The sequence below is a fragment of the Somniosus microcephalus genome, chromosome 2, assembly GCF_052327205.1.
Source record: "Somniosus microcephalus isolate GS21.2 chromosome 2, FLI_Smic_1.0, whole genome shotgun sequence".
Taxonomy (NCBI): domain Eukaryota; kingdom Metazoa; phylum Chordata; class Chondrichthyes; order Squaliformes; family Somniosidae; genus Somniosus; species Somniosus microcephalus.
This window is the reverse complement of record NC_140988.1, coordinates 384,282,414-384,300,777: the sequence shown is the minus strand read 5'-3', so window position 1 is coordinate 384,300,777 and position 18,364 is coordinate 384,282,414. Positions and strand designations below refer to the sequence as shown.

The window sequence follows — 18,364 nt, the reverse complement described above, 5'->3', positions numbered from 1 at the left end:
TATCCATGCCCCTCCGCTCTCCTCCGCTCCTGACGGTGTCGATTACGCGCCGAGGTACGATATCCATCCCCCTCCGCTCTCCTCCGCCCCTGACGGTGTCGATTACGCGCCGAGGTATGATATCCATCCCCCCTCCGCTCTCCTCCGCTCCTGACGGTGTCGATTACGCGCCGAGGTACGATATCAATCCCCCCTCCGCTCTCCTCTGCTCCTGCCGGTGTCGATTACACGCCGAGGTACGATATCCATCCCCCCTCCGCTCTCCTCCCCTCCTGACAGTGTCGATTATGCACCGAGGTACGATATCCATCCCCCCTCCGCTCTCCTCTGCTCCTGACGGTGTCGATTACACGCCGAGGTACGATATCCATCCCCCCTCCGCTCTCCTCCGCTCCTGACGGTGTCGATTACGCGCCGAGGTACGATATCCATCCCCCTCCACTCTCCTCCGCCCCTGACGGTGTCGATTACGCGCCGAGGTATGATATCCATCCCCCCTCCGCTCTCCTCCGCTCCTGACGGTGTCGATTACGCGCCGAGGTACGATATCCATCCCCCCTCCGCTCTCCTCTGCTCCTGACGGTGTCGATTACACGCCGAGGTATGATATCCATCCCCCCTCCGCTCTCCTCTGCTCCTGCCGGTGTCGATTACGTGCCGAGGTACGATATCCATCCCCCCTCCGCTCTCCTCCGCTCCTGACGGTGTCGATTATGCACCGAGGTACGATATCCATCCCCCCTCCGCTCTCCTCCGCTCCTGACGGTGTCGATTACGCGCTGAGGTACGATTCCAGCGGGAGGTGGTGGGTCACCCTCGGGTATTTCTCCCAAGCCCCCACTCTTCAGGCCCGAGTTGTGATCATCGATCTCGCGAAGCCTGCTGATGTTTGGGCGGATGTCACAACAGAGGCCGTCCATGGGCAATTTCCAGCACATAAAGCTACTGGTTGTTGAAGAGGATTACTTACAACCGCCAGCGCCCCCGCCCCCCCCCCCCCCCGAGATATCTGCCCTCCTCCAATTCTGGCCTCTTGAGCATCCCTGATTATAATCCCTCCACCATTGGTGGCCGTGCCTTCAGCTGTCTGGGCCCTAAGCTCTGGAATTCCCTCTGCCTCTCTCTCCCCCTTTAACATGCTTCTTAAAACCAAGGACCAAGCTTTTGGTCACCTGCCCTAATATCCCCTTATGTGGCTCGCTGTCAAATTTTTTGTCTTATAAAGTGCAGCGCCTTTTTAAAAAATGTGTTCACAGGATGTAGGCGTCGCTGGCTAGGCCAGTATTTATTGCCCATCCCTAGTTGCCTTTGAGTGACTTGCTGGGCCATTAAGAGTCAACCACATTGCTGTGGGTCTAGAGTCACATACAGGCCAGACCGGGTAAGGACAGCATTAGTGAACCAGACGGGTTTTTACAACAATCTGATAGTTTCATGGTCACCGTTACTGATACAGGAAACTCTCTATTACCCGGCTCCTAAATAACCGGAAATCTCTCTTAACCGGCAAAATTCAGGAGTAGGTTCAGGTAGGTTTTACTTCATATTAGTGGCCGTGTAACCGGGGTTTCAAGATCTGTGGCCGTGTAACCGGGGTTCCTGGATCTGTGGCCGTGTAACCGGGGTTCCTGGATCTGTGGCCGTGTAACCAGGGTTCCTGCACCTGTGGCCGTGTAACCAGGGTTCCTGCACCTGTGGCCGTGTAACCAGGGCTCCTGCACCTGTGGCCGTGTAACCAGGGTTCCTGCACCTGTGGCCGTGTAACCAGGGTTCCTGCACCTGTGGCCGTGTAACCAGGGTTCCTGGATCTGTGGCCGTGTAACCGGGGTTCCTGGATCTGTGGCCGTGTAACCAGGGTTCCTGGATCTGTGGCCGTGTAACCGGGGTTCCTGCACCTGTGGCCGTGTAACCGGGGTTCCTGCACCTGTGGCCGTGTAACCGGGGTTCCTGCACCTGTGGCCGTGTAACCGGGGTTCCTGCACCTGTGGCCGTGTAACCAGGGTTCCTGCACCTGTGGCCGTGTAACCAGGGTTCCTGGATCTGTGGCCGTGTAACCGGGGTTCCTGGATCTGTGGCCGTGTAACCGGGGTTCCTGGATCTGTGGCCGTGTAATCGGAGTTCCTGGATCTGTGGCCGTGTAACCGGGGTTCCTACACCTGTGGCCGTGTAACCGGGGTTCCTGGATCTGTGGCCGTGTAACCGGGGTTCCTGCACCTGTGGCCGTGTAACCGGGGTTCCTGGATCTGTGGCCGTGTAACCGGGGTTCCTGGATCTGTGGCCGTGTAACTGGGACTCCTGGGTCTGTGGCCGTGTAACCGGGACTCCTGGACCGGTGGCCGTGTAACCGGGGTTCCTGGATCTGTGGCCGTGTAACCAGGGTTCCTGGATCTGTGGCCGTGTAACCGGGGTTCCTGGATCTGTGGCCGTGTAACCGGGGCTCCTGGATATGTGGCCGTGTAACCGGGGTTCCTGGATCTGTGGCCGTGTAACCGGGGTTCCTGGATCTGTGGCCGTGTAACCGGGGTTCCTGGATCTGTGGCCGTGTAACCGGGGTTCCTGGATCTGTGGCCGTGTAACCAGGGTTCCTGGATCTGTGGCCGTGTAACCGGGGTTCCAGGATCTGTGGCCGTGTAACCGGGACTCCTGGACTGGTGGCCGTGTAACCGGGGTTCCTGCACCTGTGGCCGTGTAACTGGGGTTCCTGGATCTGTGGCCGTGCACGGGGCTCTCGTACTTTGGTAAGTATACCTCTCTGTAATCCGGACTTTTTGATCAACCGGCACCACGTCGGTCCCGGATAAAAAAGAGTTTCCTGTACTAGCTTTTCATTTAATTTAAATTCCCCAGCTGCCGTGGTGGGATTTAGAACTCGCCATCTAACTGGATCATTAGTCCAGGCCTTTAGATTACTAGTCCAGTAACATAACCACTACGCTACTGTACCCGTAGGCTGTTTTACAGTGTTAAAGGTGCTGTGTAACTATAACTTGTTGTATGGTCCCAGTCACTGGCCTGGGCTGATGCAGCAGGGCTGGGATTTGGAGCTCTGTGCCCTCCTGGTCTGTGTCGCTCAGTACCACACTGGGCGGTGTATTGAATCACTTGCGCCATCAGAAGAAATTGAGATTTAACACTAAACTGAAGTTGTACAAACATGAGAATCTTGATCCAGTACCATTGGGAGCCGCTGCCTTCAGCTGGTCGAGTGCGAAGACTGTCGACCATCTCAAGAGGTTGCCTGGTTAACACACCATTACATCGCAGCACAACAAACATCAAAATAATTATCAGAAAATCACTTCACACAACAAATGTTTTCTTTTGAACTCGCGACAAGGCTAAGTCACAGAGTGATTGTGCTGCTTGTTAAATAGGTGTGTAAAATAACATAAGCAATATAATTTTGAGGTGTTATATTTACATGAGCGGGCTGATTTTACGAATGGTCACTATTGGTTCCCCACCAGTAACACCACCACCTTAAACATTCACTCCCTCCACCACCGGCGCACCGTGGCTGCAGTGTGTACCATCTACAAGATGCACTGCAGCAACTCGCCAAGGCTTCTTCGGCAGCACCTCCCAAACCCGCGACCTCTTCCACCTAGAAGGACAAGGGCAGCAGGCGCATGGGAACACCACCACCTCCAAGTTCCCTCCAAGTCACACACCATCCTGACTTGGAAATATATCGGCCATTCCTTCATCGTCACTGGGTCACAATCCTGGAACTCCCTCCCTAACAGCACTGTGGGAGTACCTTCACCACACGGACTGCAGCGGTTCAAGAAGGCGGCTCACCACCACCTTCTCAAGGGCAACTAGGGATGGGCAATAAATGCCGGCCTTGCCAGCGACGCCCAGATCCCATAAACGAATAAAAAAACCAGAGAGTCATTAAATCAGCCAGGTGTATTTATTTTAAAGCATTTAACGTTCTTTAAAAAAATACAAAATTGACTGCTTTCAGCATATTGTCAGTAACACAAAATCATAACCACATGTGCAAGAAGTGCCGTCAGCTGGAGGAGCTCGAGCTCCGGGTTTCTTTTTTTTAATTCATTGATGGGATGTGGGCGTCGCTGGCTAGGCCTGCATTTAGTGCCCATCCCTAATTGCCCTTGAGAAGGTGGTGGTGAGCCGCCTTCTTGAACCGCTGCAGTCCGTGTGGTGTAGGTACACCCACAATGCTGTTAGGAAGGGAGTTCCAGGATTTTGGCCCAGCGACAGTGAAGGAACGGCGATACAGGTCCAAGTCAGGATGGTGTGTGGCTTGGAGGGGAACTTGTAGGTGGTGACGTTCCCATGCGTCTGCTGGCCTTGTCCTTCTAAGTGAAGCCTTTCTTAACCAGAGAGCATTGTTAAGATCAGCAGTGCCGGGGGGGCAAGAGAGTTGGCACAGCGCCAGTCTCACCTTCCTCCAGGTGGCATGAGTGATCATTCTGGGTGACTTGGTGGCACCCACACATTGTTGGTGACCGATGGGGGGAGATTCGGACACTGTTTAAAACACTGATGGGGTTTATCTCACCCACACATTGTTGGTGACCGATGGGGGGAGATTCGGACACTGTTTAAAACACTGATGGGGTTTATCTCACCCACACATTGTTGGTGACCGATGGGGGGAGATTCGGACACTGTTTAAAACACTGATGGGGTTTATCTCACCCACACATTGTTGGTGACCGATGGGAGGAGATTCGGACACTGTTTAAAACACTGATGGGGTTTATCTCACCCACACATTGTTGGTGACCGATGGGGGGAGATTCGGACACTGTTTAAAACACTGATGGGGTTTATCTCACCCACACATTGTTGGTGGGAGATGGGGGGAGATTCGGACACTGTTTAAAACACTGATGGGGTTTATCTCACCCACACATTGTTGGTGGGAGATGGGAGGAGATTCGGACACTGTTTAAAACACTGATGGGGTTTATCTCACCCACACATTGTTGGTGGGAGATGGGGGGAGATTCGGACACTGTTTAAAACACTGATGGGGTTTATCTCACCCACACATTGTTGGTGACCGATGGGAGGAGATTCGGACACTGTTTAAAACACTGATGGGGTTTATCTCACCCACACATTGTTGGTGACTGATGGGAGGAGATTCGGACACTGTTTAAAACACTGATGGGGTTTATCTCACCCACACATTGTTGGTGACCGATGGGGGGAGATTCGGACACTGTTTAAAACACTGATGGGGTTTATCTCACCCACACATTGTTGGTGTCCGATGGGGGGAGATTCGGACACTGTTTAAAACACTGATGGGGTTTATCTCACCCACACATTGTTGGTGGGAGATGGGGGGAGATTCGGACACTGTTTAAAACACTGATGGGGTTTATCTCACCCACACATTGTTGGTGGGAGATGGGGGGAGATTCGGACACTGTTTAAAACACTGATGGGGTTTATCTCACCCACACATTGTTGGTGTCCGATGGGGGGAGATTCGGACACTGTTTAAAACACTGATGGGGTTTATCTCACCCACACATTGTTGGTGGGAGATGGGGGGAGATTCGGACACTGTTTAAAACACTGATGGGGTTTATCTCACCCACACATTGTTGGTGACTGATGGGGGGAGATTCGGACACTGTTTAAAACACTGATGGGGTTTATCTCACCCACACATTGTTGGTGTCCGATGGGGGGAGATTCGGACACTGTTTAAAACACTGATGGGGTTTATCTCACCCACACATTGTTGGTGGGAGATGGGGGGAGATTCGGACACTGTTTAAAACACTGATGGGGTTTATCTCACCCACACATTGTTGGTGGGAGATGGGGAGAGATTCGGACACTGTTTAAAACACTGATGGGGTTTATCTCACCCACACATTGTTGGTGACCGATGGGGGGAGATTCGGACACTGTTTAAAACACTGATGGGGTTTATCTCACCCACACATTGTTGGTGGGAGATGGGAGGAGATTCGGACACTGTTTAAAACACTGATGGGGTTTATCTCACCCACACATTGTTGGTGACTGATGGGAGGAGATTCGGACACTGTTTAAAACACTGATGGGGTTTATCTCACCCACACATTGTTGGTGACCGATGGGGGGAGATTCGGACACTGTTTAAAACACTGATGGGGTTTATCTCACCCACACATTGTTGGTGGGAGATGGGAGGAGATTCGGACACTGTTTAAAACACTGATGGGGTTTATCTCACCCACACATTGTTGGTGACCGATGGGAGGAGATTCGGACACTGTTTAAAACACTGATGGGGTTTATCTCACCCACACATTGTTGGTGGGAGATGGGGGGAGATTCGGACACTGTTTAAAACACTGATGGGGTTTATCTCACCCACACATTGTTGGTGACCGATGGGGGGAGATTCGGACACTGTTTAAAACACTGATGGGGTTTATCTCACCCACACATTGTTGGTGGGAGATGGGGGGAGATTCGGACACTGTTTAAAACACTGATGGGGTTTATCTCACCCACACATTGTTGGTGGGAGATGGGGGGAGATTCGGACACTGTTTAAAACACTGATGGGGTTTATCTCACCCACACATTGTTAGTGACCGATGGGGGGAGATTCGGACACTGTTTAAAACACTGATGGGGTTTATCTCACCCACACATTGTTGGTGACCGATGGGGGGAGATTCGGACACTGTTTAAAACACTGATGGGGTTTATCTCACCCACACATTGTTGGTGGGAGATGGGAGGAGATTCGGACACTGTTTAAAACACTGATGGGGTTTATCTCACCCACACATTGTTGGTGACTGATGGGAGGAGATTCGGACACTGTTTAAAACACTGATGGGGTTTATCTCACCCACACATTGTTGGTGACCGATGGGGGGAGATTCGGACACTGTTTAAAACACTGATGGGGTTTATCTCACCCACACATTGTTGGTGGGAGATGGGAGGAGATTCGGACACTGTTTAAAACACTGATGGGGTTTATCTCACCCACACATTGTTGGTGACCGATGGGAGGAGATTCGGACACTGTTTAAAACACTGATGGGGTTTATCTCACCCACACATTGTTGGTGGGAGATGGGGGGAGATTCGGACACTGTTTAAAACACTGATGGGGTTTATCTCACCCACACATTGTTGGTGACCGATGGGGGGAGATTCGGACACTGTTTAAAACACTGATGGGGTTTATCTCACCCACACATTGTTGGTGGGAGATGGGGGGAGATTCGGACACTGTTTAAAACACTGATGGGGTTTATCTCACCCACACATTGTTGGTGGGAGATGGGGGGAGATTCGGACACTGTTTAAAACACTGATGGGGTTTATCTCACCCACACATTGTTAGTGACCGATGGGGGGAGATTCGGACACTGTTTAAAACACTGATGGGGTTTATCTCACCCACACATTGTTGGTGACCGATGGGGGGAGATTCGGACACTGTTTAAAACACTGATGGGGTTTATCTCACCCACACATTGTTGGTGACCGATGGGAGGAGATTCGGACACTGTTTAAAACACTGATGGGGTTTATCTCACCCACACATTGTTGGTGGGAGATGGGGGGAGATTCGGACACTGTTTAAAACACTGATGGGGTTTATCTCACCCACACATTGTTGGTGGGAGATGGGGGGAGATTCGGACACTGTTTAAAACACTGATGGGGTTTATCTCACCCACACATTGTTGGTGGGAGATGGGGGGAGATTCGGACACTGTTTAAAACACTGATGGGGTTTATCTCACCCACACATTGTTGGTGGGAGATGGGGGGAGATTCGGACACTGTTTAAAACACTGATGGGGTTTATCTCACCCAGACATTGTTGGTGACCGATGGGAGGAGATTCGGACACTGTTTAAAACACTGATGGGGTTTATCTCACCCACACATTGTTGGTGGGAGATGGGGGGAGATTCGGACACTGTTTAAAACACTGATGGGGTTTATCTCACCCACACATTGTTGGTGGGAGATGGGGGGAGATTCGGACACTGTTTAAAACACTGATGGGGTTTATCTCACCCACACATTGTTGGTGACCGATGGGAGGAGATTCGGACACTGTTTAAAACACTGATGGGGTTTATCTCACCCACACATTGTTGGTGGGAGATGGGGGGAGATTCGGACACTGTTTAAAACACTGATGGGGTTTATCTCACCCACACATTGTTGGTGGGAGATGGGGGGAGATTCGGACACTGTTTAAAACACTGATGGGGTTTATCTCACCCAGACATTGTTGGTGGGAGATGGGGGGAGATTCGGACACTGTTTAAAACACTGATGGGGTTTATCTCACCCACACATTGTTGGTGACCGATGGGGGGAGATTCGGACACTGTTTAAAACACTGATGGGGTTTATCTCACCCACACATTGTTGGTGGGAGATGGGGGGAGATTCGGACACTGTTTAAAACACTGATGGGGTTTATCTCACCCACACATTGTTGGTGGGAGATGGGGGGAGATTCGGACACTGTTTAAAACACTGATGGGGTTTATCTCACCCACACATTGTTGGTGACCGATGGGGGGAGATTCGGACACTGTTTAAAACACTGATGGGGTTTATCTCACCCACACATTGTTGGTGGGAGATGGGGGGAGATTCGGACACTGTTTAAAACACTGATGGGGTTTATCTCACCCACACATTGTTGGTGACCGATGGGAGGAGATTCGGACACTGTTTAAAACACTGATGGGGTTTATCTCACCCACACATTGTTGGTGACCGATGGGAGGAGATTCGGACACTGTTTAAAACACTGATGGGGTTTATCTCACCCACACATTGTTGGTGGGAGATGGGGGGAGATTCGGACACTGTTTAAAACACTGATGGGGTTTATCTCACCCAGACATTGTTGGTGGGAGATGGGAGGAGATTCGGGCACTGTTTAAAACACTGATGGGGTTTATCTCACCCACACATTGTTGGTGACCGATGGGAGGAGATTCGGACACTGTTTAAAACACTGATGGGGTTCATCTCACCCAGACATTGTTGGTGACCGATGGGGGGAGATTCGGACACTGTTTAAAACACTGATGGGGTTTATCTCACCCAGACATTGTTGGTGGGAGATGGGAGGAGATTCGGACACTGTTTAAAACACTGATGGGGTTTATCTCACCCATACATTGTTGGTGACCGATGGGAGGAGATTCGGACACTGTTTAAAACACTGATGGGGTTTATCTCACCCACACATTGTTGGTGGGAGATGGGAGGAGATTCGGACACTGTTTAAAACACTGATGGGGTTTATCTCACCCACACATTGTTGGTGGGAGATGGGAGGAGATTCGGACACTGTTTAAAACACTGATGGGGTTTATCTCACCCACACATTGTTGGTGACCGATGGGAGGAGATTCGGACACTGTTTAAAACACTGATGGGGTTTATCTCACCCACACATTGTTGGTGGGAGATGGGGGGAGATTCGGACACTGTTTAAAACACTGATGGGGTTTATCTCACCCACACATTGTTGGTGGGAGATGGGAGGAGATTCGGACACTGTTTAAAACACTGATGGGGTTTATCTCACCCACACATTGTTGGTGACCGATGGGAGGAGATTCGGACACTGTTTAAAACACTGATGGGGTTTATCTCACCCACACATTGTTGGTGGGAGGTGGGGGGAGATTCGGACACTGTTTAAAACACTGATGGGGTTTATCTCACCCACACATTGTTGGTGGGAGGTGGGGGGAGATTCGGACACTGTTTAAAACACTGATGGGGTTTATCTCACCCACACATTGTTGGTGACCGATGGGGGGAGATTCGGACACTGTTTAAAACACTGATGGGGTTTATCTCACCCACACATTGTTGGTGACTGATGGGGGGAGATTCGGACACTGTTTAAAACACTGATGGGGTTTATCTCACCCACACATTGTTGGTGACCGATGGGGGGAGATTCGGACACTGTTTAAAACACTGATGGGGTTTATCTCACCCACACATTGTTGGTGGGAGGTGGGGGGAGATTCGGACACTGTTTAAAACACTGATGGGGTTTATCTCACCCACACATTGTTGGTGGGAGGTGGGGGGAGATTCGGACACTGTTTAAAACACTGATGGGGTTTATCTCACCCACACATTGTTGGTGACCGATGGGGGGAGATTCGGACACTGTTTAAAACACTGATGGGGTTTATCTCACCCACACATTGTTGGTGACTGATGGGGGGAGATTCGGACACTGTTTAAAACACTGATGGGGTTTATCTCACCCACACATTGTTGGTGACCGATGGGGGGAGATTCGGACACTGTTTAAAACACTGATGGGGTTTATCTCACCCACACATTGTTGGTGACTGATGGGGGGAGATTCGGACACTGTTTAAAACACTGATGGGGTTTATCTCACCCAGACATTGTTGGTGGGAGATGGGAGGAGATTCGGACACTGTTTAAAACACTGATGGGGTTTATCTCACCCACACATTGTTGGTGGGAGATGGGGGGAGATTCGGACACTGTTTAAAACACTGATGGGGTTTATCTCACCCACACATTGTTGGTGGGAGATGGGAGGAGATTCGGACACTGTTTAAAACACTGATGGGGTTTATCTCACCCACACATTGTTGGTGGGAGATGGGGGGAGATTCGGACACTGTTTAAAACACTGATGGGGTTTACCTCACCCACACATTGTTGGTGACCGATGGGGGGAGATTCGGACACTGTTTAAAACACTGATGGGGTTTATCTCACCCACACATTGGCAGAGCCCTGCTTGGCCCCGCCTCACGAGTGAGTTTGCCCCGCTGGAGGAACACACGGGAGGTAGGTGGACAATGGGCTTCTCTATAATCCCAACCAAGTGGACAGTTGAAACAAAGTAAATACAACGCTGAACTGTAGATTAAGAACAGTGGAATATAAGTGAGCAAATAGTGTAAAAGCACCAAATTACAAAGAGATATTAATAGATGAAGTGAATGGGAAAAACTGTGGATTTCAATATAGGCTTTATATATTTATTTCAGATTTCAATATCGGCTTTGGACTAAAAAAGTATAGATCAGAGTACTTTCTAAATGGTTAAAAGCTAGAAACAGTGGAGGTCCAAAGAGACTTGGGGGGTCCAGGTACATAGATCATTAAAATTTCATGAACAGGTACAGAAGCTAATCAAAAAAGCTAATGGAATGCTGGCCTATACATCTAGAGGACCAGAGTACAAGAGGTAGAACATAGGAACAGGAGGAGGCCATTTAGCTCCTCCAGCCTGTTCCACCATTCAATGGCTGATCTGCGACCTAACTCCATAAACCCGCCTTTGCCCCATGTCCCTTAATACCTTTGGTTAACAAAAATCTATCAATCTCAGATTTAGAATTAACAATTGATCTAGCGTCAATTACCATTTGTGGAAGAGAGTTCCAAACTTCGACCACCCTTTGTGTGCAGAAGAGTTTCCTGAAAGGCCTGGCTCTGATTTTTAGGCTATGTACCTTAGTCCTAGATTCCTCAACCAGCGGAAATAGTTTCTCTTTAACTACTCTATCAGTTCCCCTTAATATCCTGAAAACTTCCATCAGATCACCCCTTAACCTTCTAAATTCCAGGCAATACAACCATTGCTTATCTACCGCCATACCTTTGAATCTATTTTTCCAATCTACCTCAGCCAACTTGCATCTCATACCTATGTAATTGGCTTTAATTAAGTTTAAGTTTAAGACTCTAGTTTCGGACTTAGGCAAGTCACTCTCAAAATTAATGTGAAATTCTATCATATTATGATCACTCTGCCCCAGAGGATCCTTTACTATGAGATTGCTAATTAACCCTGTCTCATTACACAATACAAGATCTATAATAGCCTTTTCCCTGGTTGGTTCCAGACACATTGTTCTAGGAAACTGTCCCGAATGCATTCCATGAACTTGTCCTCCAGACTACCTTTGCCAATTTGATTTGTCCAGTCTATATGAAGATTTAAGTCCCCCACGTTTATTGCATTACCTTTGTTGCAAGCTCCTACTATTTCTTGATTAATATTCTGTCCAACGGTATAGCTACTGTTAGCGGGTCTATATACAACTCCCACCAGTGTTTTCTGCCCCTTGTTATTCCTTATTTCCACCCAGACTGATTCTACTTCCTGATCTTCCGAGCCGAGATCCTTTCTCGCTACTGTCCTTATGTCGTCCTTTATTATCAGGGCTACTCCCCCTCCTTTTCCATTCTGCCTGTCTTTTCGAAATGTCAAGTACCCTGGAACATTTAGTTCCCAACCTTGGCCACCTTGCAACCACGTCTCTGTAATGACTATTAGATCAAACCCATTTATCTCTATTTGTGCCATTAGTTCATCTATCTTGTTACGAATGCTTCGTGCATTCAGATAAAGAGCCGTAATTTACATTCTTTTACCATTATTCCCTGGTTTGACCTTATTCTCTGCTGCACTGCTACCATTAAACTCTATGGCCTAGAAATTCACTATGGCCCCGCCAGCTGGCTAGCGCCCAAAAGTTAGCGCTGAGCGCGGAGCCAGTTGCGACCGTCAGATATTCAGTTTCTGCGCCCCAAGTCGGAACCGGGCGCTATTCCAGGGTGTGCCCGCCCCGCTTGGGGCGCTGAAACTGAATTTCAGCGCTCTAGGTGCCGCTGCGACACCCGATGCGGTGCGGCAGGCTGCGGTACTGCAGGCCTCCTCCTTCTCTTAAGGTGGAGGTGCCTGCAACGGGGAGATCGCCGCTGGATTGTGCCGGCAAATGAGCCCGGCACCACGGAGAAGTGCCGGGCTCGCGGAAAGCAGCCGGCAATGCCGCGGGGGGGGGTGGTGGAGGAGGCCGGGGAAGGAGGTGCGGGCATGCGGCCGCCGAAAAAGCGGCCGGCCGCACCTCCACCTTTATGCGCCCCACTAAGGCTGCAGTAAGGCCCTGGTCTCCGGATGTTAGTAGCGGCCGCCACGGAGGAGGCGGCGGCAACTGAATATGGGCGTCGGGCCGGCACCGGGGCGGAAACGGGGCACTGCGCACACCGATGATGTCATCGGTGCCGGCGCAGCGCTACCGGCTACCGCCGCCATTACCGCCGAGCTCAATATCAGCGCAAACTCCTCTATTGGCGCAGAAGCCCTCTTTGGGCGGTAACTGGCCGCAAAGCTGGCAGCGCCTTACTGAATTTCTAGGCCACTCTGTTTATTTTTACCCAAATAGCTACATTGCTCTATTGCCTTGACCTTTCTCTTTAGATTTCTAAATTTCCCCTCACCTGACCCCTCCCCCCTTTTTTAGTTTAAAGCCCTGTCTACAGCCCTAGTTATTCGATTCGCCAGGACGCTGGTCCCAGCCCGGTTTAAGTGGAGCCCGTCCCGACGGAACAGCTCCCTCTTTCCCCAGTACTGGTGCCAGTGCCACATGAATTGAAACCCCTTTTTCCCACACCACTCTTTGAGCCACGCATTTAACTCTCTGATCTGCTTGACCCTATGCCAATTTGCACGTGGCTCAGGTAGTAATCCAGAGATTATTACCCTTGTGGTTCTGCTTATTAATTTAGACCCTAGCTCCTCAAACTCCCTCAGCAGAACCTCATTCTTAGTTCTACCTATGTCGTTGGTTCCTACATGGACCATGACAACTGGATCCTCCCCCTCCCAAGTTCTTCTCCAGCTGCGAGGAGATATCCTTAACCCTGGCACCGGGCAGGCAACACAGCCTTCGGGACTCTCTTTCGCGGCTGCAGAGAACAGTATCTATCCCCCTGACTATACCGTCCCCTACTACTACCACATTCCTTCCTTCTCCCCCCACTTGGATGGCCCCCTGAACCACGGTGCCTTGGTCAGTTTGCCCATCCTCCCTGCAGTCCTTTTCCTCATCCATACAGGCAGCAAGTACCTCATATCTGTTGGACAAGGTTCAGGGCTGAGGCTCCTCCATCACTACATCCTTTGTCCCCATACCTGCCTGACTCGCAGTCACACCCTCCTGTCCCTGACCACTGACGAACTCTAAAGTACTATTTAACCTAAAGGGTGTGACTGCCTCCTGGGACAAAGTGTCCAGGTAACTCTCTCCCTCCCTGATGCATTGCAATGTCTGCAGCTCGGACTCCGGCTCAACAACTCTGAGCCAGTTCCTCGAGTTACAGACACTTAGTGCAGATGTGCTTGCTCGGGATTGTGATGCTCTCCACAGACTCCCACACGCTGCAGTTACAACACCACCTGCCCTGCCATCTCTAACCTTGTTTTCTTTATTAATTAATTAAAGCTTTTATTCAATTGATATTTTAGGTTTATTGTTCGATTATTTTATTTAGTTTCAGTTGTTAATTTATTAAGTACCAGCAAGTTACGGTTTCTCAGCTCTTAATTTAACACCCCTTCCTTAACAGAGAGAGCAAAAAAAGCTGTAATGCTCACCAACCAATCACCTACCTGCTCTCCTGTGACGTCACTCGATTTTCTTGTTGTTTTTGAGTCGGAGCCTCGCCGCTGTCGCTGCTTTAATTCAGCTCCGCTCTCGGGCCGCTCTTTATCCTCTCGCCGCTGTCGCTGCTTTAATTCAGGCCCGCTCTCGGGCCGCTCTTTATCCTCTCGCCGCTGTCGCTGCTTTAATTCAGGCCCGCTCTCAGGCCGCTCTTTATCCTCTCGCCGCTGTCGCTGCTTTAATTCAGGCCCGCTCTCGGGCCGCTCTTTATCCTCTCGCCGCTGTCGCTGCTTTAATTCAGGTCCGCTCTCGGGCCGCTCTTTATCCTCTCGCCGCTGCCGCTGCTTTAATTCAGCTCCGCTCTCGGGCCGCTCTTTATCCTCTCGCCGCTGTCACTGCTTTAATTCAGCTCCGCTCTCGGGCCGCTCTTTATCCTCTCGCCGCTGTCACTGCTTTAATTCAGGTCCGCTCTCGGGCCGCTCTTTATCCTCTCGCCGCTGTCACTGCTTTAATTCAGCTCCGCTCTCGGGCCGCTCTTTATCCTCTCGCCACTGTCGCTGCTTTAATTCAGCTCCGCTCTCGGGCCGCTCTTTATCCTCTCGCCGCTGTCACTGCTTTAATTCAGGTCCGCTCTCGGGCCGCTCTTTATCCTCTCGCCACTGTCACTGCTTTAATTCAGCTCCGCTCTCGGGCCGCTCTTTATCCTCTCGCCGCTGTCACTGCTTTAATTCAGCTCCGCTCTTGGGCCGCTCTTTATCCTCTCGCCACTGTCGCTGCTTTAATTCAGCTCCGCTCTCGGGCCGCTCTTTATCCTCTCGCCGCTGTCACTGCTTTAATTCAGGTCCGCTCTCGGGCCGCTCTTTATCCTCTCGCCGCTGCCGCTGCTTTAATTCAGGTCCGCTCTCGGCCCGCTCTTTATCCTCTCGCCGCTGTCGCTGCTTTAATTCAGCTCCGCTCTCGGGCCGCTCTTTATCCTCTCGCCGCTGCTTTAATTCAGGTCCGCTCTCAGGCCGCTCTTTATCCTCTCGCCGCTGCTTTAATTCAGCTCCACTCTCGGGCCGCTCTTTATCCTCTCGCCGCTGCTTTAATTCAGGACCACTCTCGGGCCGCTCTTTATCCTCTCGCTGCTGCCGCTGCTTTAATTCAGGTCCACTCTCGGGCCACTCTTTATCCTCTCGCCGCTGCCACTGCTTTAATTCAGCTCCGCTCTCGGGCCGCTCTTTATCCTCTCACCGCTGTCACTGCTTTAATTCAGGTCCGCTCTCGGGCCACTCTTTATCCTCTCGCTGCTGCCGCTGCTTTAATTCAGGTCCGCTCTCGGGCCACTCTTTATCCTCTCACCGCTGTCACTGCTTTAATTCAGGTCCGCTCTCGGGCCGCTCTTTATCCTCTCGCCGCTGCCGCTGCTTTAATTCAGGTCCGCTCTCGGGCCGCACTTTATCCTCTCGCCGCTGCCGCTGCTTTAATTCAGGTCCGCTCTCGGGCCACTCTTTATCCTCTCGCCGCTGCCGCTGCTTTAATTCAGGTCCGCTCTCGGGCCGCTCTTTATCCTCTCGCCGCTGCCGCTGCTTTAATTCAGGTCCGCTCTCGGGCCGCACTTTATCCTCTCGCTTCTGCCGCTTCTTTAATTCAGCTCTGCTCTCGGGCCACTCTTTATCCTCTCACCGCTGTCACTGCTTTAATTCAGGTCCGCTCTCGGGCCGCTCTTTATCCTCTTGCCGCTGCCGCTGCTTTAATTCAGGTCCGCTCTCGGGCCGCTCTTTATCCTCTCGCCGCTGCCGCTGCTTTAATTCAGCTCCGCTCTCGGGCCGCTCTTTATCCTCTCGCCGCTGCTTTAATTCAGGTCCGCTCTCGGGCCGCTCTTTATCCTCTCGCCGCTGCCGCTGCTTTAATTCAGGTCCACTCTCGGGCCGCTCTTTATCCTCTCGCCGCTGCCGCTGCTTTAATTCAGGTCCACTCTCGGGCCGCTCTTTATCCTCTCGCCGCTGCCGCTGCTTTAATTCAGCTCCACTCTCGGGCCGCTCTTTATCCTCTCACCGCTGCCGCTGCTTTAATTCAGGTCCGCTCTCGGGCCGCTCTTTATCCTCTCGCCGCTGCTTTAATTCAGCTCCACTCTCGGGCCGCTCTTTATCCTCCCGCCGCTGTCGCTGCTTTAATTCAGGTCCGCTCTCGGGCCGCTCTTTATCCTCTCGCCGCTGCCGCTGCTTTAATTCAGGTCCGCTCTCGGGCCGCTCTTTATCCTCTCGCCGCTGCCGCTGCTTTAATTTAGGTCCGCTCTCGGGCCGCTCTTTATCCTCTCGCCGCTGCTTTAATTCAGGTCCGCTCTCGGGCCGCTCTTTATCCTCTCGCCGCTGCCGCTGCTTTAATTCAGCTCCGCTCTCGGGCCGCTCTTTATCCTCTCACCGCTGTCGCTGCTTTAATTCGGCTCCGCTCTCGGGCCGCTCTTTATCCTCTTGCCGCTGCTTTAATTCAGGTCCGCTCTCGAGCCGCTCTTTATCCTCTCGCCGCTGCCGCTGCTTTAATTCAGCTCCGCTCTCGGGCCGCTCTTTATCCTCTCGCCGTTCCCGCTGCTTTAATTCAGGTCCGCTCTCGGGCCGCTCTTTATCCTCTCGCCGCTGTCACTGCTTTAATTCAGGTCCGCTCTCGGGCCGCTCTTTATCCTTTCGCCGCTGCCGCTGCTTTAATTCAGGTCCGCTCTCGGGCCGCTCTTTATCCTCTCGCCGCTGTCACTGCTTTAATTCAGGTCCACTCTCGGGTCGCTCTTTATCCTCTCGCCGCTGCCGCTGCTTTAATTCAGGTCCGCTCTCGGGCCGCTCTTTATCCTCCCGCCGCTGTCGCTGCTTTAATTCAGGTCCGCTCTCGGGCCGCTCTTTATCCTCCCGCCGCTGCCGCTGCTTTAATGTACTCTCTGCAGGTTGAGTGTCCCGAATCCAGCAACCTCGGGACCAAGGCCGAGCCGGTTTTCGTGTTTTTCCAGACTTCGGAACGTGTTTCTGATGTCCGAAGTCCAGAACTATCGCAACCTGGGCTCGGGTGTTTCCAGACTTCGAACATCAGAAACACGTTCCGAGTCCGGAAATACCTGGGCCCAAGTTGCGGTTTGACAGGGTGTCCGGATTCCAGAACATTTTACGGATTCCGGATGACCCTGCCACCAATCTGGATTCCGGAACATTCCAGATTCCATTAGTCCGGATTTTGGACACTCAACCTGTACCTCTATTTATTTATTTATTTATTCGTTTATGAGATGTGGGCGTTTCTGAGAAGGCCAGCATTTATTGCCCATCCCTAGTTGCCTTGAGAAGGTGGTGGTGAGCCGCCTTCTTGAACCGCTGCAGTCCGTGTGGTGAATGTGCTCCCACAGTGCTGTTAGGGAGGGAGTTCCAGGATTTTGACCCAGCGATGATGAAGGATCGGCCGATATACTTCTAAGTCAGGATGGTGTGTGACTTGGAGGGGAACTTGGAGGTGGTGGTGTTCCCATGCGCCTGCTGCCCTTGTCCTTCCAGGTGGTAGAGGTCGCGGGTTTGGGAGGTGCTGCTGAAGAAGCCTTGGCGAGTTGCTGCAGTGCATCTTGTAGATGGTACACACTGCAGCCACGGTACGCCGGTGGTGGAGGGAGTGAATTTTGAAGGTGGTGGATAGGGTGCCAATCAAGTGGGCTGCTTTGTCCTGGATGTTGCCGAGCTTCTTGAGTGTTGTTGGAGCTGCACTCATCCAGGCAAGTGGAGAGTATTCCATCACACTCCTGACTTGTGCCTTGTAGATGGTGGAAAGGCTTTGGGAAGTCAGGAGGTGAGACACTCGTCGCAGAATACCCAGCCTCTGACCTGCTCTTGTTGCTACAATATTTATGTGGCTGGTCCAGTTAAGTTTCTGGTCAATGGTGACCCCCCAGGATATTGTTGGTGGGGGATTCGGCG

General features: G+C 51.5%; 1 protein-coding gene across 1 annotated transcript in view; it reads left to right on the top strand.

The window, feature by feature from the left end:
- Positions 1-10,745: 10,745 nt before the first annotated feature.
- Positions 10,746-18,364, top strand: part of LOC147123825 (apolipoprotein L3-like) — a 54,228-nt gene continuing 46,609 nt past the window's right edge. Inside the window, exon 1 of the mRNA XM_085967325.1 lies at positions 10,746-10,833. Within this exon, the coding sequence (XP_085823451.1) occupies positions 10,746-10,833 (88 nt within the window). The remainder of the gene's footprint in view (positions 10,834-18,364) is intronic.